Source organism: Vidua chalybeata, chromosome 1 (genome assembly GCF_026979565.1).
Source record: "Vidua chalybeata isolate OUT-0048 chromosome 1, bVidCha1 merged haplotype, whole genome shotgun sequence".
In the NCBI taxonomy this organism is placed as follows: Eukaryota; Metazoa; Chordata; class Aves; order Passeriformes; family Viduidae; genus Vidua; species Vidua chalybeata.
Genome location: NC_071530.1, coordinates 99,072,994 through 99,097,023, shown reverse-complemented (window position 1 = coordinate 99,097,023; position 24,030 = coordinate 99,072,994). Strand labels below are relative to the sequence as shown.

At 36.4% G+C, this 24,030-nt stretch overlaps 1 protein-coding gene across 3 annotated transcripts in view; it reads left to right on the top strand.

The window, feature by feature from the left end:
* Nucleotides 1–1,410: 1,410 nt before the first annotated feature.
* The window catches only part of LOC128795565 (cadherin-7), a 72,004-nt gene continuing 49,384 nt past the window's right edge, over nucleotides 1,411–24,030 (top strand). For 2 of the 3 annotated variants that reach the window (XM_053956433.1, XM_053956443.1), the window contains exon 1: nucleotides 1,411–1,620. In XM_053956433.1, the coding sequence (XP_053812408.1) occupies nucleotides 1,411–1,620 (210 nt within the window). The remainder of the gene's footprint in view (nucleotides 1,621–24,030) is intronic. The other variant, XM_053956452.1, reaches the window with a different exon arrangement.

Genomic DNA, 24,030 nt, shown 5'->3' with positions numbered 1-24,030 from the left:
GATTTAACGTCTAGCCTTTTTAGATTAATTAAAAGTATAAAGGATGAAATCTTCTTTCTTCTGTGGCTTCCTAAGTAGCAGCAGTTCACTCCAAATTAATGCCGTTATCTATTTTAATTTCATCCTTATTTCCACTTCATGTTTGGCACTTTTTAAATGCTTCTTGTCTCCCTTATTGCTCACTTGGACAAGGAGGATGTCTATATAAGAGACAGCTTTGCTTATCCGGTGATTCTTCCAAAAGACAAAGCTATGTTTGGTTCTGACTGACAGAATTTACACTTTTAAAAACATTATACTAAATATACATTTTTACATGGGCAGAGAAGATTCAAAGTCATAAAAGGCAGAAAAGAGTCTTGTTTAAGTATTGAAGTTTGTCTTTCTAAAAAAAAAAAAAAAAGTAATTTTTTCATTAATAAGTCTGAGTTATTAAATGATAAAAATTTTAAATAAAAACTGATTTACATTTTTTAGTTCTGGAAAATAATTTTTAATTAAATCAAGGTTTCACTGAAAATACAAAATGACATTATCTTCTGATCATTCTGGGCATATTTCGGTATAAATATATAAAGTAGTTTAACGTGTTTCTTACAGTGCCTGACATTTGCTTTAAGAATGTAGTGAAATTGAGTGGGGAGACTCAGGGCTTTTTATCGGGTCAGGTTCAGATCAGAAGAAATCATAGCATCTGATGTACTGTGACTAAGAATCAATCAAATTGTTCTGATTCATCTTATGCTCCTTCATTTTACTTTTTTGTTATATGGGAGAGAGTTAAGCTAGGATATATCCCTGCCATTATTACAACTTGCTGCCTTTAGCTGGTTTGTAATTATATCATAGTAATGGCAAGTAAAGCAGACCATAGCAGACAGAAGAGAAAATATCAAACCAAATGACTGTAAATAACTACAGTTACTCTGATTATTTTAAAGAGGAACAATTTTAGCATTTATACTGGAAAAAAACAGTGTATTAAGAGAACATTTAGGAGAAAACTTTATGGCTATAAATACAGTTGTATCAGCAGTAGTAATGCCATCCAAGAAGTTTTCTATAAACTCTGAGAGATTTATGTAAACTCATTGGTGTTGATGAGGAGAAAAGTAATGAATAAACAGTTTCAATGCATTATGTCAAAGCTGCAAAGAATTTTCATTCTCTAAAAAAAATTAAAATTCTGACAACAGTTTTTGTCTTTTTCCTGGATAGGTACCCATTACACCATTTCTTTGGTGAAGGCTATTCAGCAGTGGTGACATCTTCCAATCGACCACTCTGCAGATTATTATCTCTGGACTCCCTGCTGACACCCTGCCGGAAGCTAGAGCTACTGAGACAACTGGAATTGTGCCTGCTTTGGTCAAGGTTTTTTCTTTCACCGAGGAAAAAAAAAAAAAAAAGATGAAGTTGGGCAAAGTGGAGTTTTGCCATTTTCTTCAGATACTAGCTCTTTTCCTCTGTCTTTCTGGGATGAATCAAGCAGAGATCACAAGGTCCAGGTCAAAGCCCTATTTTCAATCAGGGAGGACGAGAACCAAACGCAGCTGGGTGTGGAATCAGTTCTTTGTGCTGGAAGAATACATGGGTACAGACCCACTCTATGTAGGAAAGGTAGGGGATTTAAATAAACTTTGGAGGGTGCAGATGCTTGCTTTTTGATGTGTTTATTTGATGCACTCAAAAAAATTGTAGCGCTGTTAGCTGAGAACAGCAACACATTGCATTCTCATAAGAATGCAAGGTTCCTGTTGCAATTTTCTTTAAGAGCTCTACATATTAGTACTGCTTGTTTAACAGAGTACAGTAATGAAAGTGTTTTGCCACCACCAATAGAAAGAAAATATTTATTACTTATACTAGGTTTTAAACAGAGAAACATAATGATGAGTATTCTTTTTTAAGGGTTAACAGCTAGTCCCAGAAAAGAAATTCTGTATTATGTTGTTTGCTCCCTAAAACTCAGCACTACTGAAAGCAAGAGAGAAAGAATCAGGCATCTGTGGGTGTGATGAGTGAAAAAGAGGCCATGTCTGCATTACTGCTTTTCTTTGACATTGCCTGGCTGGCAGATTGGCACCTTGGGGACCTTGCTGTCTTCTGTGCACGGCACAGCCTTGTGGCTTTACCTTGACTGTGATGGGCACGGGTCCAGTAGAGAGCCAGCCCTTTTACATCAGGGCATCCCAAATGGTTCTTTCTGAGTGCCCGTCGCTGCACATGGAGCACACTGAGCACAGCTGTGAATCCGGGACTTAGCTCATTTACTGCCTTGTGCTAGTGGGTAATACGCTGCCTTCAGCAATTATGCAGGGGAAAAAAAAGCCCACAAAACAAAACCCCCTCTTGTGTTTCTCTGTAACATTTATGTGTAATCATCTTTTTGAAAGGAAAACCCATTTTCTCGGTAATATCAGAATCAATAAATAGAGTTTCTCATTAAAATACAGCAAATGCATAGAAAACAGGGGAGTGACAGCTTTTGGCACAACAGCACGCTTACAGAAAAAGAGATGAAGTAATCTGAAATCCACTGCTTCAAATATACCGGTGCAATGAATTTCAGCTTACTTAATTCATCCTACTGAGACAAAACCTTGATGTTTGTGTTAATGCAGTTAAGCACTTAGAATTTACATGCCAACTGAATAATCAAGTTAAATAGGGAACTGCTTTCATGATTACAGCTATCTTTGTGTTTAGGTGCTTTTCTGAATTGGGATTGGTACTTTGCATAATTGAACCCTTAAGAAAGCTGTGCTAGAATCAGAAATGTCATCTTGTGGTGACATTACAGTGGTCTTGAAAGTTTTGGTAAAGTTTTACATTATGCAGCAGTATCCATTCTGATGCCACACAGCTGCTGGTTGCCTGTGTGGGTTTGTCTTTTAGGCAAATTTGTCCTCAGGATGGAGTTTCTCTTGTGGCTCTGGAAATGGCCTATTTGGCATTCTTTCCCACTGATAAAAAAAGAAGTGTAGCTTGCAAATTTGACTTTCTCTCCTGGAAAAGAAGCGTCTTGAAATACTCAAGTGAAGACTAGTTTTGATCTGTAGTAGTTCTCATATTCAGTCGATTTCTATATTATGGCCAGAAATGCTGTGGTAGTGCTGTAGTACATGATATTTGCATGCATGTGGTTATTTTTAGCTTCACAGTCTGCTCTTTCCCGTCCTTTGCAAGAGTCCTAGCATTCACAAGCAGATATCTTCCAAAATGCAACCTTTTTTTTTTTTCTTTTCCTGAAACATTCTGTGCCCAGCCTGCTTTTGTATCAGCAGTATGAATTGTTGGCTCAGGAATTTGTACCAGCAATCCATTTTGTAGGAAAAGCAGATAAAAATTTTCACTTACAAAAAGAAGCCCATCTTCCTGGAAACACAGTCCTTGCTGAGCCTCTTGTAAGATAAGATGTGCCCAGTTCCTAACCTTCTCACTGTAGAGGCTTTTCACTGTGTGGCTTCTGAGGTGCAATCATGACCGAAGCCACATTCCCACACAGGGGAGCAAAAAGGTGAAGAAGTGAATTTCTTTCTGTGTCTTAGTGTATTATGTGTAGCACCACTCTGAAGTGAGCAGCAGTCACCTTCCTCCCCCTCTTCTCCTCTTAAAAACATCGTTGCTCTAGTTTCAAATCCTTTGCAGGCAGGTAGGTACAAAGACTGAGATTTGGATAGGAAGGACAGATATTTTTTCCTTTTTTATTTTTTTTCCCTTGGTGAGGAGGCTGCAACAAGGAAAAAGCTCTCATAACTCATTTTTCTCATCAAATGAAGTGGAAGCAGCGACCAGACTCTGCAGAGTGCTCTGCTTCTGGGGAGGCCAGTCCTGCACTGCCTTATGTTCAGGATGCTTTGCAGGGTGCCAATCTAACTGCACATCCAGGAAGGAGGGACCTTCCTCCAGCTTTTAAAGGCTGTGAGATAAAAAGGCTTCAGAAACACTCAAGCAAATGGAGCTGTAATGGGGAATACTGTCTCCCCACCACTATTCAATTTTACAAAACCCTAGGCAATTCTGGTTGGAAGGCAGCATTTGGGGGATGTGAGGGTTACATGGCAAATCGTTCAAGAGTTGTGAAATACCAATGTTAATTCCATGTTCAGCACTAGCTCTGTCCTCCTGGGTGTCTGCATGCTGACACTATAATTACATGATCATGCAGGGTAAAATCCTATTCCTCGTAAATAATGTAGTAGGATTCCTATTCAACTCAGTAGAACAAGTCCTTCCCTTAATTTTTCAGTGTTTTCATGTGCTTTTTTACCAAGGCTTCACATCTATACCTGAGGTGTGCTGCAGCCTTCCTTCTGGACATCCTTTCTTCATTTTCCCAAATGCATATGTATTTTTTTTATTTAGGCAGCACAGACTGTTTTCATGTGATTCTGGAGAAACCCCTGGAGGAGTTCCATTAATTTCACTCTAATAGCAGTCAGAGGTGACAGAAGTTTGGTGCCTTTTTGTTCTCTTCTTTTAGAATTTAGGTCCTTCCTCTCTGTGATATGAAATTTAATCATCTTGGATATAATTTTGAGCACTTCTTGGGAGATGATTAACATGTAATCAGATTGTGGACTGAACCATATACAATTCTCTTCTGTCGGTCAGCACAGCATATGTTATGTTCACTTGAAGGGCTGAAGCATTTAACTGTTTAGCGCATTAAACTGTTTGGATAGACACTGTTCTCTTCCAGACATGCCATGTAGGAGGTGAGGCAGTTAACTGTGATGCTTATTGAGCTAGAAGCATAGCTGGCTTCTGTTTTCTGGAAAATGTTTACTATTGCTTGGTAATATGTTTTTGTCAAATGCCTTACTCCATATTTTCCTTGTAAATGATGGTAATGGAATCTATTTAGGCAAAAAAAAATAGCATAGAGCAGTTTTAAATGATTTGAAACATAAACACCTAAAATTAGGAAAAATTTTGTTGAATATGCTATTATGTTGAATATTTGAAAAATTGTATGTGGTCTTGTAATTGAAGTTTCCATGGGTACACATTGGCAAAAAGGGCTGCAGTAAAAGTAGAACTTGAACATTTTGTTGGTACTTTTTTGGTTTTATTACATAAATACCAGACATCCAGGGTTTGGGTTTTTTTGGTCTGGTGGCTTGGGGTTTTTTTATTATTATTTGTCTTCTGCTGCAATACTGTCAGTCTCATCAAAAGCATTATAATGACACAAAATCTCTGCCAGTAAGAATTTAATTTTTCTTATTAAAAAGTAAAAAAAAAAAAATCCAAACAAACAAAAGAAGCCACAAACAAACCTGAAGAAGCAAAACAGGTCTTTGAACTCCATGTGAGATGCTGATTGATAGCTGGCTTCACTGTTTTCTTTAGGGTCCAAACCAGCTCTCCTTTTCCAATGGCTCTAAATTTAGGTATAGTTACAGGGCTGTTTCAAGCTTTTTGCTGAGTTGAACTCTTCCCTTGAGATCTCACAACATATGAAGGACTGAAAATAAAAACCAGAGACTTGACTGAGCACAAACACAAGAAATTAGTCTGTAACTTTGAGAGGCTCACTGGTAATTCTCAAAAATAACACTTTGAATTCGTAAGATGCCCCAAATGTTGTTTTTTAATTATAATGTAAGAGAAAGTAAAGAGCAAGTCCTAACATGCATTTTCTAGATTGTAAAATCAAGAAAAAAGGTTAAATAAGTGAACTAAGAACCTATCGTTTCCTAGATCTCAAATCATTGCCTTCCAACACAATTTTACCTGTCTCTTCTGACTGTTTTAAGGTAAATAAACCTGTTGGATTAATTTTTCAAACATGGACAAAAGTGCATAAAAGCTAATATTTGCATTATTATTTCTGGAGTAGTACAGAATGAGGTGCATGTGGAAAAAAAATGAAGTGAACTTAAGCTTTTCCTATAAAATTATGTTATTTAAGATCATTTGCAGGTTCTACAAGTTTTAAGAGAACTTACAGGAAGGATGGGTTTTTAAAGGAGCCATATAACAAGTTTATATTATTATTAGCATAGAGTGGGTACGTTTTTTCCAGTCTCCCCATTTTGGAGGGAAGGAGACTTGATAGGGGAGGATACTGGGGTTTTGGATTAATTCATTGTTTTTCAAAGGTGTTGTTGAATATATCAATAAGGTGACAGAGTTACTTGCATACTATATTTATCTGTGGTATGACCTTGTCTCAGGCCATACAGCTACAGTCAGCAGTAGGGCTCTTTTCATAGAATTGTAACCTGACATTTTCAGATGTGACCGACGAATTTTGACTGAGTTGCTAAAATACTTTAAGGCAGTGAGTACTGTGGAAGTGCTGGCCACTCAGTCAAACTCAGACTGAACTGTGGGAATATTACTGGCATTTTGGGAAATGGAGGGGACATGGGGTGATATTACAAGGGCTAAATATAGGTAAAAAGAGCTGGGCTGCCTCACTTGACATAGTGAAGAAGGAGGTTAGTCAAGCGCAATTTCCTGGAGGGGTCTGACCCTCATGCTGCTTCTAGAGGCACCCACAGGGACTAGGGCTCTCTGCTCAGCTTCAGTCTGTGTTTTTTTCCCTCCAAGCATCCTGTGCAAGGTAAATGTTCATGTCTGCTCTGCAAGTAAGCTCTTGGCTGAGAGTACCCACAGCTCTGCAGATTTTTATTCATTTTCCACCCCAAGTAGTTCTGGAAAAAAAACCATTCAAACACATAACACTCAGACCAACTATTTTTCATCTGTCTTTGTGGCCTCTGTGTGGAAAACAGACAGCATAATAACTGAGAAGGAAACTTCCCCACTGTTATATTTTTTCCTCCCTTTCTATTTGTGTTATCTTTACTTTTATCATAATCTTTGAAGCACTGTTGTTTTATATACTCCCAGAAGGCCATTTATGAAAGGGAGAAAGAAAATCTGCTATTTATCTGTCTCAGAAACTCTTTGCTTTTCTGTGCTATGAAAATTGATAATAGTTGACCTTTTAAGTAAAATGGGACATGCCATTCTTGTCAAGTATTTTCCTACCACAAGTGCTGCAAATGGAATGGATGAACAGCTAAAATATTTAAGTCCTGCTTACTTGCTTTATGTATTGAATAAGTCTTGGGGTGGTGATGCTTCAGTGGTACTGCACAGGTATGACTTTACCATCTCAACTTGTTCTGTCCAGTCCCAGTATCACACACTTTTTTCACTGGATAGTCACTGTGAGCTTTGTGTTATTCCATGCTATAATTTATGTGGATTACCCTGAATAACTGAGAGATGACTGAAAATCCAAATGTTCCCTCCTTAGCATGCAGGGCTAAAGTGTCTCTGGGGAGAATGGTGAAATTAAAGCACAGAGAAAGAATTATCCAAAAGGATAACCTAAAATCTGCTGCCTTTTTCTGGTTGATTTCATCAGCCTGAACAGCTACAGTGTAATTTCCTCTTTCCCTCTTTACTGGAAGTCCTCTTCTCTCAGTTGACTGGATACTGGAGAAGGTTTTATGCCAGGGACTTAAGGTGATGACAATTTCACAAGCCCAAGCACTAAAAGACAATTTGTATGTAATTTCATTATTAAAAGTGATAATAGAGTTGAGAGACTTACAGTTGGATACTGAACCAGAGCATGTAGCTTTTTGATCTCTTTCTATAATATAGAACATTGATCCTTAACATGTGCCATTACAGAAGAGAAAGGTTAGTGAAGGTGATGACAACATCAGTAAATTAGGCAGCCCTCGTGGCAATTTTTCGTTCAATGGCACAGCCATGCTATTTATGTAATCCTATAATGCCATTTCTGTATTTCAGCAGAATGAGAGGCTCTACCTGCAGTGCTCTGCTCTGGATGTCTTTTGGGCATTATTTAAAATTAAATTTTATGAGTCTCTGACAAAATAGAAAAGCAAGAGTAAAAGCTAATTTTGCAATTATATGTAGATGAGAGGCTCCTGTATGCTTGGCTGGTTATCAGAAAATGCCTTATTTTCAGGAAAGAATGAGATTTAAAGCTCTGATGTCAGTCAGGCTGATGCTGCTTTAGCTGACATTCCTTCTCCTTTTCATCTTCAGAGATTGTACTTGGTCCCTTAGCTCTTGTTCTTGGCTGTCATCCAGCATCCAGTTTTATGTCCATCCTCTTGTCTCACAGTTCTGTGTTAATGGCATTAGAAATACAGCACTGTAAAACTCTGGCTATCAGGAACGGTGAGTATTTGCATTGTTCTAAGACTAAGGAAGTCCATTCATTAATTATTTTCCTATCTAAAATGCAAGCAAACACAACCCTTGTTCTGAGGCAGTGGTTTTATAAGGCAAGAACTAATAGCAGACTAAGAAGCAAAGACAGAATTCAGAGAACTATGGTGTTAATCAACATCTGAAAATAGTTTGAGAACAGTGGGTCACTAGTGCTGTTTTCATTGAAGATAGAATATTTCTTTTTCTGAAAATGAGACTCATGCAACATTTTAAAACATTATGAACATATAATAGAGAGCTCTTTCCTGCCTTGACTTCCCAGTGTTTATAAATGTCAAGTTGTTTGAAACTTCTAAGTGCAGACCTATTTAATATCTATGCTAGTACAAGGCTACATCTACTTTCAGACCAGTAAAGATAAAGGATGTTTTCCAATTGCTTTCAAAATATCAGACTGCATGTGCTTTATAGTTTTACATCTTGTAGCCTGCTGTCACACTACCTTTTTGATGTTGCCTTTTTTTCACTTATACCTCTTCTGTTAGCCATAAGTGTCTGTCTACAGACTCATTGGGCATTCATTTTATGTATTAAGTATTTTCCATGTGTCACCGTCTAAAAGTGCTGCCAGGTCTGTTGCTGCCTTGTCATAATTCTACTGCTGAATTTCTTCTTTGCTTCACATTTGTCTTTAAATATTATACTGCATTTCTTAATTTCCTGGCCCCTCTTTTTTTTCCTCCCCAGTAATCACTTAATAAAATAGCACCTGTGTACATATGTCAATGTTTCAGTGCTAACTTTAACCACTTAAAGGGAGAACCTGGGACAATATATTTAAAAATTCTGAAAAAAAAACAGGGCATGGTTCCTTTGCGTGCAATAAGCTGGCTTTTACATAAATACACTGATGATAAGTACTGGAACTCTCTTCAGTATTATCTTATTCTCTCAGCACTATGCATTTCCTTGGAAGAGATAGCTGAGCAAAGTGCTAACAGTGGAGCTGCTGAGAGAAAAAAAGATGTTAATACACTAAGTTGCTCAGTTCTTTTAGAATAACTATTAGCTACCTTATGCTACCAGCATCTTTTCTGTCACTTTTGCACTGGAAGAGATACTAACTGTCATGTAAATTAGAGACAAGTAGCTCTTAGAAAAGGCAGTGGAGTGTGTGCTCTAGGAGAACTCCAATTCTCTCCCAATTGTTCAAACCATGGTCATGGTATGAGTACCAGCCTATACCAAGAGTAGAAGTTTGAGGATGTCATAATTCTTAATCTTTCATAACTTCAAGGTTATAAGAAGGAGGATTAGGCAGCTAAAATAGGCATGCGGGTTGTTTACCCGCATAAATAAATGTTGTGAACACCTAACTATAATTCATTTGAGCTCAATGTATAAATGGGAACTCTCTTAACCTTTCCAGGCAAATGTAAATTTAGCCAATGAAGAAGCTCATTGGCATCAGATACTGATCACCAAAATCAGTAAATAGGTTCATAAAATTGAAGAATATATTTAATATTATTTCTTGCAGATGTTCTTGAAAAAAAAGCCACTGCCATTTACAGTTCTATCCATGTAAACATATTTGGTGATGTTACAGCCCTGTGCTGTTGCAAAAGTAATATTTATGTAGGCGTAAGGCACATAGCATGGTAGTAGCACACTACAAGTCATAAACATAGCAAAGAATAAGCCTTATTTTTTTCTTACAGATAAATAGGAATGCCAAGACAGATATAGTTCTTTTGCATACAGAAGTTCATGCGCCATTACTCATGTACCAGGAAACACAAAATATGCCTTACTGACTTGGTCTCAAGCCGTCTTTTTCAGAGTCCTCCCCTGGGAGAAGAAGATAATTCTAAACATTCAAGAAGAAGGCAAAAAGTTTTTTAATATGTTTGGATTATTAATTTATGCTGTTCATAGAGTAACTGAAGATTTAGTCCAAAATCTTCAGCTCAGTTTTATTGACCCTAGGAAATCATTTGAGAGTATTAATGTTGCAATACAAATATCTGGTCATTTCAAAATTGAATTTTTAACTGATATTTTATTATGTAGGTTAGTGAAAGAGGAATACTGAGGATAGATTTGCAACATATATCAACACATTCCACATTTTGAGAATGAAGAAATAGTGGCTTCCTTTCATATAGTGCTTTAATGTTACTAAAACACTAAAGGGTTTGGTGTTTGTGGCATTGCATGTGGGTGAAAAGGTGTATATGAAAAACAACTAAGGACACTCTTACATAATATTCTACCTACAACACAGAAAATTCTTAGGCCCTCTTTGAGTAGAAAACAAGAAATTTAATGTCATTTTCTAGGTGATGTAAGATTTTTCTGCATGAATTCCACAAAACAATGCCAGAAACATACTGTTTCATTTAGTTTTTCTGTTTCTGTAAATCATGAGAAATTACCTTAAGGATTAACAAAACATGCAGTTCTGTTGCTCTGGAGTATGTGTGAGAAGAATTGAACCCAAAAAGTTATTTTTTCATTTGAAATGCTTCCAAAATATGGAAAATCTGGTAGTTGGTAGTTACATGTGTAAGGATGATAAGCTGCTTAAACACTTCATACTGTGGTACCAAATTGTAACCCTGCTGACTAGGCAATCAGGCAATTCATTTTCCTTACAAGGTAGGCAAGTGCTGTATTAGGTGAATTTTAGCTTGTTACCCTGTAACAATGAAAAGTTTCCAGACACAGCTAGGAAAAGCAGATAGTAATTTCTTAAGTTTCCATAATCATGGTATAAACATAATGCCATAAATTAGCAAAATACTTAATTTGTCTTTCTTACACAATCTATACACATTATATGGGCAGAGCAGGCATTTGGAAAAGTGCTTGACATGATTTTATGTTTCTTTTTTAACTGGCAGGGCTGTCATTCTACATAGTCTACATGCTAAAAACTGTTATCCTTATAGACTATTATCCTTCCCACCATCTTTCACCCTTTACCACTTAGCTGTTGCTTAGCCAAGCAATACTTTTAAAAGGTTTTCCTTTTGAGTCAACACTGTAGTCCTGTGTTCATCCATACTGCTCTTTCATTCATATCCTCCTTTTTTGAGTATCTTCTTGACAGTGAAAAGCTGTGAACAAAAGCACACTATTGTTGCTTCATCTAAACAGGAAATAAGCCAAGTGAAACTGTTACTTCCTTTCTCATTGTAAGATTCAAATTGCACTATTCATGTTTGTTTCTTTCTTTGCAAATTCATGTCCGCTACCATGCTGAGAATCTTAAAGTCTTATTGCTTTTCTGTTTTTTTTATCTTTATGCTGAATCAAGCATACTTCTGAGTATCAGTCCCAAAGCGATGGAAATAATAGTTGTTTGAAACGTTTCCATTTGTTTGACTGACAAACCAAGTGAAGCCATGTCAAACAAAGTTTTATGGAGCAAACATGCAGGAATTAGAATGATAGCACTGATGAAGCATATACACAAATGGGTATATATGTCTAGGAAGCAATGGAGGGACCTCACATTGAAGAATACTTCCTGCTTATACTGACATATTTATTTAATTCAGATTTATTTTAAGATTCAAAGAAAATGTAAAAATTCTAGCCTGTATTGGTTTTAGTTTGGGAAAATAGGGATTGAGAAAGTTAAAGAGAAGAAAAAGTATGCCAAAGACTAAGTGTGAGATAGGAAGGAACATGATGAAGCATTTTGCTTTGTTTTTGTCACTCTGGAGCCTGATGTAAAACTGAAATCAATAAGAAAATAAATTTATATTAATCACAGAATGGCTCAGGTTAGGAGAGGACATAGAGGTTGTCTGGTCCAACCTCCCTGCTCAAGCAGGGTCATCCCAGAGCACATGGCATAGGATTGTGTCCAGACAGCTCTTGAATATTTTCAATGAGGGAAACTCCACAACTTTTGTGGGTAGCCCATTTCAGTATGTGGTCCCCTGCACAATAAAAACATTCTTCCTTGTGTTCAGGTGGACCTTTCTGTGCATCAGTCTCTGCCTGTTGCATCTTGTTCTATTGCTTGGTGAAAAGTCTGTCTCCATCTTCTTGGCACCTCTCCTCAGAATCTTATAGACATTGGTGAGGACCCCTTTCGATTCTCTCTTCTTGAGGCTGAACAGGTCCAGCTCCCTCAGCCTGTTTTTGTAAAGAAAGAAGCTCCAGTCTCCTAGGCATCTTTGTTGCTTACTCAACCTGTTCCAGGAGCTCCATGGAGCTCCAGGAGCTCTCTCTTGTACAGAGGAGTCCAAAACTAAAAACAGCACTCAGATGTGACCTCACCTGGGCTAAGTAGAGGGGCAGGATCACCTTCCTTGACCTGCTGGCAATGCTGTTCCTAATGCACCCTAGGATCTCACTGGCTATCTTGGCCACAAGAACACACTGGCCCATAGACATTTTGTTGTTTACTAGGACCCTCGGGTCCTTCTCCAAAGAGCTGCCTTCCAGCAGATCACCCTTGGTCTATCCTGGTCCATGGGGTTATTCTTCCCCAGGGGCAGGACCCTGCACTTCCCTTTGTTGAATTTCAGACAGTTCCTCTCTGGTCATCTCTCCAACCTGTCGATATACCTCGGAAGGGCTGCCCAGCCTTCTGGGATATCGGTCACTCCTCCCAGCTTTTTTTCATCAGGGAACTTACTGAGTAGACATCTGCACCTTCGTTCAAGCCATTGATGAATATGCATTTTTGAACCTTGGGAGACACCACTAATGACAGGCCTCCAACTACACCCTGTGCCACTGACTGCAACCCTCTAGTTCAGCCAGTTCTCAATGATCCTCACTGTGCACTAATTCAACCCACACTTCCTGATTTTGCCTATGAAGATGTTGAGAGAGACAGTGCTGAAAGCTTTGCTGAAGTCAAAGTAGACAATGTCTACTGCCCCCATCCCTCCAGGTAGCTGTTTCATTGCAGAAGGCAATCAAGTTGGTCCAGTGTGACTTACCATTAGTGAACCCATGGTGACTACTCCTGATCAACTTGTCATCCACATGGATAGAGATAGTCTTTTGAATGAGGCTAGGGATTGAGGTGAGAATCACCTTAAGTGTAGGTCTTGATTCCCTATGCTCTTTGTTAAAGAAGCTATATGCATCTGTATGGATCACACATTGGTTTAGGTCACCTCAATCTACCCCATGGATTCTAGAAAGCAGGCCTGACTTGGTTATGTTAGCACAGATGGAAAAAGAAGGCAGGTAGCCAGAGATCCAGTAACATCCCGGTTTTAGAAATATACAGGGGAGTCGGTCTGTTAACCAGCAGATGTATTTGAAAGAGACAAAAAAGGTAAGTAAAGTTCATTTTTAATCAAAAGAGGAAAATGCCATTTGCAGCAAGGTAATCTATGATACAAGACATCAAAAGCAAATATCATCAAGACAAAACCTAGTAGAACAAGTTTTTATGCTTCTTTAATGAGACGAAGGAAACAATGAATAGAAAATGAAAAATGTAAATATTTCTTATAAAACATTACTGGAGAGGGCTGGAGAATTTGGAATTTGTTCAAAAAAAGCCTAAAACATGAGCAGCACAGTGCCAAACAGCACAGGACAAGACAAAATAGCATTCTATACCTATGTATAGAGTTCCTATAGGTTCCAAGAATTACTGGGTCAAGATAAAGCATGGATAAGTGAAAAACAACATGAAGATCTGGAGGAGTCCAAGCAAGTCTGAGCTCTCAGCAGACGGATGTAAGGATGCAAATATGTGCAGCTGTCAGGGAAGTAACTGGACCATGTCCAGACTGTTTCCAAATTAAGAGCAAAAAATCAAAATTATGAGTTCTCTGGTCTACCATTTAAGAAGGCAGCTCGCACCTTACAAAGCAATTTTTTTTGGGTGCTAAAAGGATGAAATAGTGACATCCATGATTTTCAGAACTTTAGTAGACACCTTTCCTTCTAGACTGGTATTTTGACATTGATCATTTAATGTAACTATATTTCCTCCCATCTGCAGGCTGCATGAGAATTTTTCATGCAGACTAATTTCAATGTCCTGTCAAAATTAGATGCTGTTCTCTGCTATCTAAGTCACAGTATCACATTCAACAATTTCCATTGTTGAATGGAAATTCTGTAACCAGAGATGGGTAGACAATGATGGTCCATTCTGCTAGTCTGATGACAAAGTCATCTTCCTGGATTTTTGTTTTTTTGTCAATTTTACTTCTAGCAGCACAAAGTGAAGTCAATGACTGTTTTTTGTGTGGGATGATACAGACTGAGGGCCCAGGTGCTTTGTCAGGCTTCCAAAATACCTGCCAAGCAGAAAATGAGACTGTGAGGAGGATGGAAAGATTAAGACGTCCACTCTGATGACAGATCCTTCTGATTTAAAGATATAAGGGTCTGTATCTATATACCATATTAAAAAGGAAGATATTTACCTTTGCTTCTGAAATTATGTTATCATATGTGTTTTAGACAGTGGCCAACCTTCCAGTTCTGATTGTTTGATGCATGCTTTGTATTATACTTAAAATGCAAATATCATTTTGGAATGCAGTTTGAGGCTTTAGCAGGATGTGCTAACGATTTTTGTCTCAGATTATACTTTTTTGAACATTACTTTGTAAAATAATTAGCAGGATAAAGGGGAGACATGCTGCAGATTCACCTTCAAGGTTAGAAGAGTTAAATTTATTAGAGTGAACAAAATGATCGGCAATATCACAAATTTTCCTGGAATTGAATATTCCTGTACCTGTAAATAACCTTTATTGGTAAGAGAACTTTAGCAGAAATTGTATGTGTGATATTGTAGAGAGTAGTGGAGTGAAACCAGATGCTTTTTCTTCCATAGTAACTTGAATGTAATGAAAATATGGATACTACTGAGGATGAACAGTACATTCAGTGTATGCTCAAAATCAAAGTGCATCTTTGGTTTGCAACAGTACTAGTGCAATAAAATAAGGTAGATTTTCTTAAACATTAAGAAATATTAAGGTACTATTTAATAATGTTTGGCAGAGGATAACATCACTTTATAAATTATGTCTTGCAAGGCAAGGTAAGAGTTTTTCTTTATATATTCCCGAAGTTGTATGTCTTAGTAATCAATAGACCCTCTCTGATGTTTTCCTGTAAGTTTGGGCTCAACAAAAACATTTAATACTGTTAAATCTTTTATCTCAGTATTTAAATACCTTCAGGGTGGAGTGTCAGAAGAATCAGTAGGTTTTCACATGGCAAAGGCTGCTCAGGGCCCTGTGTCTTCACATTGGCTTGGAAACTGATACAAAAAATATGATGGTTTAATATGTGTCTCATGGTTTACAGACTAGAAGAAAATTTGCTCTTAAAAGAGACTGCATAAAATTATCCTGTGTTACTCCAGTAGATGAATTCTATGTGTGAGTCACACCTGCCTGTTCCAGTGATAATTTTTTTCCCACTTATTATTGCCATTAGTCCTGCTGAGCTAACACAGCTGAGAGACAGCAAACTGAGTGTCATCCACAGACTTGTTTGTTATGTTCCACTGACTTACACCTGCAAAATCCTATTATAAGCTATGGGGCCTTACATTTTTAAAATTAGAACAGAATCTGAAGATAGCAGTGGCTTTACTTGCTTTTTATAACCAGGGGAAAGATTCAACCAAGATTACAATATTAACAGCTTGCATATGACTTGTCCACTGAGTCTGAAGTGCAAGACAAAGAAAGGAATTGCTGTTTTTATACTATTACTTTTTATCATGCTGCATACTAATAGAAGGTCTGTATACTGTCCTAATGCAATTTTTAATTATTAAATTGGCTTGGTTGGTTAATTAGTTTTGTTTTTTACCAGTTAACATTGAATTCACTAGATTTGCTTTTGAACTACTATCCTGCCTTGTACCACTATTTTTGTGTATATATAGACACAAAAGCCTGGTTTTATAAGTGAACTGGCATGCTTTTCTTTTGACAAAAATTATTACAGAATTTAATAGTTCATTGTGGTTCCTTTGCTCTCTTATATAGGCACTGGTTTTACCTTCCAGTCTTCCACAAGTTTTAAAAGTAGCTGCAAAGCAAGCTGAAGTGTATTCCTTATCTTGGGCTGTCATGAACACTGACCACCAGTGATTGATGACTTCTGTGAATAACATGCTTTAGAGTTTCTCATGTATTCTTCACTGAAAAGAAATTTTAAAAATATCTGAACAATCACTTTGCCTTCTCATGATTTTTATTTGGCAAATATGAATAGAGATTAATGGAGAGAAGAAAAGTAGAAGAAGTGATGAAAAGGATGTATGTAGGAAAAAAATAAGCCAGCCACAAACTTCCAGAAGAGCAGGGCTCCTACTGGACAATGGATTCAACAAGTTGGAATATGTGGAAAGAGTGTGGCTGAAGAAGTACAACGACCTTTGAGCATGTATATAAACTAGAGACAGGTGGAGAACATAAATTCTATTAGCAAATCACTTGTGAGATTAGGAAGGAGAACTTTTTGTCTACTTCAGAAAGTTTGATTTTAGTGATTTGGAGTCTGTAGATTCTTCATTAATTTGATTAATCTGCTTGTGACTTTTCTTTGCAGAAGCTCTTATTTGTGCTATTTTCAAAAGGTAACTTTCAGCTACTTGTGAATAACATAACTATTTACTAAAATGCCATTGTGTTTATATGAGAACTTGTGCAGTTTTGAAGGGAAAATGTACAGCAAAATAACATAAATAAGAGATTTTCATGTGCAGAAGCAATTATTGTTTGAAAAATATTTACTGAAAATAACATTTTCCTTTTAAGAAATATAAAAGTTTGGCACTATCTATTAGTGTACAAGTCTGAGAGGCCAATGAATAGGGATATAATTAATTATTTTTTCCCTTAAAACTATGGGATCCTCAATTAATAGAAATTGTACCTTTCTTTCAGTGCACGGAGCTGTGCTGATTTACACCAAGCTTTATAGAACTTCCCTAAGGGGACTTCCATAAATGAAATGATCATTTTAATGGACCACACAGAAGGTACGAGACAAAAGTGGAAATGCTTGAGCATAAAGTTCTGAACATTACAATTAGTGACAGAAGGCCTATCAATGAGACAGTAAGCCTATAAAAATACAGAAAGATCAGATTGTTTGTCAAATTAGACTTGCTTTAATATGGATGCATGCAAGGGAGCTGGAAACTTTGCATCTGTTTTGTATACAAAGTGATTAGATTGTGATCACTTAGTCCAAGAGGATAGAAATGATGCACAATTCTGCCAGGATGAGACATGCAAATTGGATCAATTAAGCTTTGAGAGTGCTCAGACAATCTGATAGAGAAGTTTACATGCTGTGTCAAGTGAAACAGCAAAGATCAGTCCTGGATGCTGGGGGCAAGTATTATAGTGATTCAAACTCTAATCTCTAAGAGTAATTAATTGTTTTAGATTTAGTTATAAAATGGATCAGATACTATAATGAAACAATCAGATATTATAATAAAAGATCCCTTACAGAGATGTTTGATGGTACACCACAAGTATGACAGAGAAAATAGCAACAGTCATTTAAGTTACAACATTTGAGGTAGAGGTGAGTAAATTCAGATGACTGATCTTGTTTGCAGCTAACAGAATGCACAATTCTAGTAACTCCTGTGCCTTCATGTTCACCACAGTGTTTCAGAAGCAGGGAGTGTTCTAATTCTCACTGTGTGCACTATTTTCATTGAACCAAAGCTCACTCAGAAGGGGATCAACAAGAAAATTATTATTAGGTAAGAGTGCTGTAATTTCATCAGAGACCACATAAGAATTTGAGTTATGTACCCTTATCAATGTCCTTTATAGTGTCAAAAGGACATGTCATTTTATGTAATCAGAGGGGCCTCTATGGAAATTGAAAATTCTCAATATATGTGAAATACTGGAAGCCTCAGAAATGTTTTGAAAGAAGACACTAAAATTTTCAGTAGAATCCAGATAGCTTACAGAATTGGAAAAAGGTCTGCGCAATTTGAGTTTTAAGGTAGATTCAGCAAGTATACACGAGCAGTGTAAAATAACACCTTCCATTTCACTATTTTCTCAAAATTTGTTTATCAGTGGCACATACATTGACATTTAATGGCAATGAGTAAAAAACACAGTAAGATTATGTTATGGTGAAAACAGATGAAAAAATCTTGGCATCATCATTGTGTATGGCAAATCTCATATCCTTGTTTTTTTTTTTTTTTTTAATACAAGTGAAGTTCAATCTTAAATCATAAATATCTTCTCACATCATTTGAAATGACAAAATATGATTTAAGGGAACAAGGTATAATTACTTCAGAGGAATTTGATGAGATTTTCTTTGTTAAATGCTTGTTGTAAACAACAGCATAGAAAAAGGCACTAGGAGAACGCTGCCTTTTACGTAGAACTGTTAAAATCCTTCTAAGCTGGGAGGATTTACAATTAACCTAGTATTGTTCATGTTAAGGCAGTTTTTTATGGTTTGAATGAGGTATTATCCTCCCCCTCAAATATTTTCTGAAAAACAAGCAGAAAACCTGGGCACTAAAAGCATTTATTTCCCAGCCTTTAATCCTGTGGAGTTTAAATGCTTATCAAGATATGAATTACTATCTTGAGATCAGCCTGGTTATATCTGAAAATCCTTGCAGGCCCGCAAATTTGAATGGTTAAAAAAAAAGCTAGGGAGAAATCAAACTTCTTAAAGTATCTATTCACAAAGGATCATTTTAAATGATCTGAACAGTTTCAAGCAGACTTTCAAGTGTCTATATTTACTGTGCATACTCTGCTTTAGCTTGTTCTGAATACTGAATAGCTACCGTGTGAATTTATGTAAGGAAATCTCTTAATCTTTCAATGCTGCTTCTTATAATTAGGCATATGTGACACACATGTTCATTAAAGCAACCTTCCTCTTAGAACAGGGGTTAAGGGGCTGTTTCAGAAAGATACTCAGACATATGCATAGTACCAGCTTTCATGACTGTTAAGCAAGTCCTGACACGATCTATATGGATAAGGATGATTTCCTAATTTAGAAAATTCTAAACCAGGTTTAATTTGATGTAGCACCAGATTAAATTTCCCTAAGTTTTGAAGTGAATTTTGAACAATGGGCTGTGAATTAACAAGCCAATATATATATGGATGGATGGATGGACTTGAGAAATATTCTTTGGGTAAAAATCAATATGATAAGCTACCCTCAGTGAAATACATAATAGTAGGGGAAAGAAAATAAAAATTGTCCTACTGAAAAAAAGAGCGTGTTATTTGTCATTCAGTGTTTTAACTTTACCTTTACTGCAGAGTTAGAAATGGGTTGCAGTAGTTAATGGAAAGCATTCACAGAAATATTAGGGTGTCTATCAAGCCAGACTCTAAAAGAGATTCTAAATGAAATGTAAACACACTAACAACAGTAACCTCTGTTTTATGAGAAAAAATTAACCAAGGAATTATTTTGCTCTTTTTTTACCTGAGCTCATTTTAAGACACAAGATAAGTGTCTACATGAAGGTATCTAATACTCTCCACTTTATTTGGCTATGCACTGGTTTTTCATCATACGTTGTCATACTAACAATGAAATTATAATGCTTTACTATAGATATTCATTCCTGCCCTTTTCATATGAAATAATTCACTCATTTAAAAATGCTATAGTGAAATTTTGTGTTCAAATTCTCTGTTTCTGACTAATTTCCTTGACCCACTGTCAGCTCTGGGCAGTTGTGACTTTCTCCACAACATGCTTTCCAAAGTACTAATTATGTCCAATGTGGGCATTGTGTCAAAATCTTAATTTTGCACTTTAGGTCTAGGAGTAGTCCCCTTGATCTTAGTGAGAAGACCTATGGGATTAGATTTCCGAAAAATGCTTTGGGAAATACCTGGATGGTGTGAAATATTTTATAACATATAACCAATTTGTTCATGTGGAAAATTGTCAATTTAAAGTTGACTATATATTTCATGGAAGTCAGCATCAAGTATTGCATTTTTTCAAACATATAGAATTGAATAAAGAAAGACAATAGGAATTTAGTTTTTATGAAGAAAAACACAATAACAAGCACTGTTATCTTGACATTTGTACTATCATTTTTGTTAAAAATTAAAATTAGTATTTAGACCAACATGTAAATTCTGCTTTGTTATGACAGTTTTGTAAATATTGATTAACAAGTCTGTAGTTGTTTTCAGGAAATTAAAGATTAGTGAGTACGTGGACCCAGTTAAGTTCATTTTTTCTGCATCGCAAGTCTTTAACCATTAAAATTATCAGATCATACTCTCTTCTGTAGTCCAGTACTTTATAAACTTCTCCAGACACTTAACCCTAGTTATTTACACTGCTTTGCAGTTAGGTATTTTACCATTGTCTTCCAGTCTGTCAGGGTGTCAGCATTTCCCACTAACACATAAGGTAAGATTATGAGTCTATCTTTAGTAGCATTAAACTTTCAAAAGCAAATTAAATGTGAGGAATTGATACAACATAAAACCAAAACGAAAACAAATGAAAAAAAGCTCTACACCCTCTGGGTGTCTAGTCCTTGGTACTAATGTTCTTTGGAAGCAGGTTCCTATGAGAAAAATCATTATCAACCAAGCAATGCTGCAAGCTATTTTGGATAGTTGAAGCAGAAAGAGGATAATCACTCTAAACTATACATCAGTAGTTTGACAAAGAAGAGACAATATGGGAGGTATAATTTCCAATCTAAAATAAATACATTCAGTATCTTATCTCAGAAAATACTTTAATACCAAATGAATTTTTGTTTATAAATTTAGTATTATTGATATGGTAGTCAAACAAGAAGTGTGTATGATTATTTTTCCTGTGTAGTGCTGTTACAGGTAATTCTATAGATTACAGAGTTAAAGATGAAAAAATAGATCCTCTAATGTGCTCTCATTTTCCATGGTTGAAATCCTAGGCCCAAATATTATGGCTGCATGGAAAAAGCATTATGGGAGAAACTTTCTAATTACCATATTTGTATTCTAATGTCTTATTTCTGTTTTCAAGGACAGATAAAAAAGTAAAAGCATTAATTTTTCATTATTGAAGGTACATAAATTCTGTTGCTGCCTTTCTTGTTTCACTTACCCTCTTTCCTTTCTTTCTGTGATATAAGGGATAGTCCATGCATTCATTGTCTGGTCATAATAACTAACTAACTAACTAACAAAAAAAAAAACAAACCAGTCCTGAAATAATTAATAGAAGTATGTAGGATGGTATAAGAAGGGAAAATATTCATATTACTATAAATATATATATTTCTACATCTATGTATGCGTTTCATTCAAGAAAATTACATGCTCAAGAAACAGTACTTCACTGTATGTGTGTTAATACTGTGCAAACAGAAATTATTTCATGTATAGTGAGGAAGTAATTTGAGAAGAAAAATGAGTGAAGGTTCTTGAAGGTTCTGTTTCTGCAAGCTGCTACACATACATAAACTTTTCAAGCCCATGGACATCTGCTAGCTCAGAGCTATTCTTCTATGAAGTATGCTGGAAACTTTGGTATTTGTTTGCCATGCTACATTTTTAAAGCCTGAACACATCCGTAGAAGCCATATGTGGGGAATGCAGCAAGGAAGCATCCTTGAAACAAATTTATTATACTGCTGAAATAGAGTATAGTGACTTTAAGGGAATTTTGTCTTACAGCTTCAGTGATTCTTGGCAACAAAATAAATTAAACCACTGGACCAGCAAATCCGTCGCCTTAGTATATAACAGCAAGTTGTTTTGTGCACTATGAATAGATATGGATCATGTGGAAATGCTGTTGGCACGTATGGAAGTGAACTTAGACCCTTTCCTGGAGAAGAAGTAAGACCCAAAATAGAGCTAGTAAGAGTAAACATTCAGGAATTTGTAAATAAATAGAGTTTCACTGCAGTGGTATTTACACATGATTTAATTGTATTAGGCACTTGTATAAATGAGATTTGAGTCATTGGTTTCTTTAACCAAAAATTAAATTTATTTGAGTAAAAACCAGCTGTTTTTGTATAAAAAGTAAGTCAGATGGCAAATCCATTCTATGTTGGTTTGTCAATGATGCTGGTTTTTTACTGAGATGTTTAGAATGAGTACTCCTAGGAATAAATACTGATAGACTGTGAGTAGTGTGGGGAAGAAAAAAAACACCACCACTACCACCAACACCAAAAAAAAAAAGAAAAAACAACTGAACTAGAAAACCCACACAATGCTGAATATTGAAAATCTCTGTGAGGATTTCAGTGTGCATGTTGTCTGCAAACAGTGTGGTCTGTTTCCATTCTAGGAAGCCGATTTCTGAAAAGTTTGAAGCCAGTGCATGAGGGGAAAGCAGGTCTCCTATTTTCCAGTTCTTGTTACAAACATGTTATGTTATCTATAGGCTCTTGGTGGTGCTACAATACAGTATTGCTGTCCCCCCCATCCCCAATAAATATTATGCAATTAGTACATGATGATGCACAGTATGCAGATGGTTTTTACCTCCCAAAGCTGCCAAACTGTCTTTTTAAGAGAGTGAATGACAAATAGTCATTCTGGGGAGTGACATGTCATGAACATGGCCCATTAAAACTCCTCAAGAATACTCAGCCAGCTACATATGCCCACTCAGCTCCATCCACAGCAGCAGCTGCTTCTGAGTTCCTCCTGTAGCTGCAGTAAACTTAATGGTCTGGCTGCACAATTCGCTGTCGCCACAGGGCATTTTGTGTTCTTATTAAAACTGGGGAGTGGAAAAGGCACAGTTTTGTGACTACAGCAGCTGCAGAGACTGGAAAAGGACCAGAAAAGGGAAGGGTACGTGTGTGTGTGTGTATGCACATGTGTACAGGTACATACAGGCACTTAAATGTATGTATAGATATACAATCTCTGGCTATGTAAAGAGCTACATTATATGAGTATACACGAGGAGAGAGAACACTACAGACACAGCTGAGTATTATTAAGAGAAAAAATATAGAAATGTGACATGGATGATCTTATCACATCAAGTTTTCAGTATTTCCTATTAATTATTCAACTCACTAGCCTTTAGATGACAGTATCAGTTATTTCTATGGGAACTATTCTTCTGAACTTTGTCTTCAGCCTAGAAGCCTTAAGGGCTTACTTAGATGCTAACTGGAATATTGTGAAGTGAAAATTTTAGAATTTTAGTACTTCTAATTTGAATTTTGTTTGAATAATAGCCATCAAGGATATGAAGTTTCACTGCTCCCTTTCCTCTTTAACCCCTATTTTAGAAAGGCTGGCAAAATTAAATATTCACTTCACTTCATGTGGCTGAGGTGATAAGATTATTATCCTCCTGAAGCACTGATCCACCACTTAAAAGTATAAGGGCTGTATAAGGGCTTTAACTAAACTCTTCCAGCAGTATCTCTGAACATTTTATTTTGGAAACAATACAGAGGAAGGAGGGAATAGTAAAACCTTACTGCTTATTCCAAGTTTGATGATGGAAGAGCATTAATAGAAATTCTTACTATTTTAGTTTCTTAGGCACAGAAACATGCATTCTGTAACAGAAAAGAAGGAGTTCAAAAACTGCATTAACAGCAGAAATAAGGATTGTTTAAGGTTTTTTAAAGAAAAATACCTAGTTCATTCAAAGTCAGCTGACAGTTATGCTATGCTCCCTGTCAATTAATCATGTTTATTTTGTTTTCTCCTCTGGTTTCAGGACTTGAAAACCAATGGCAATTTAAATTTCAATTTTTATTTTTGTTTTTTTTACCTCCTTTATTTATTTTTTTTTCGTGCACTTGGAGGAGTGGTATTGCACATCCTCAGTAAAATGACACTTGATCAGATTCAGGTAATCATCTTT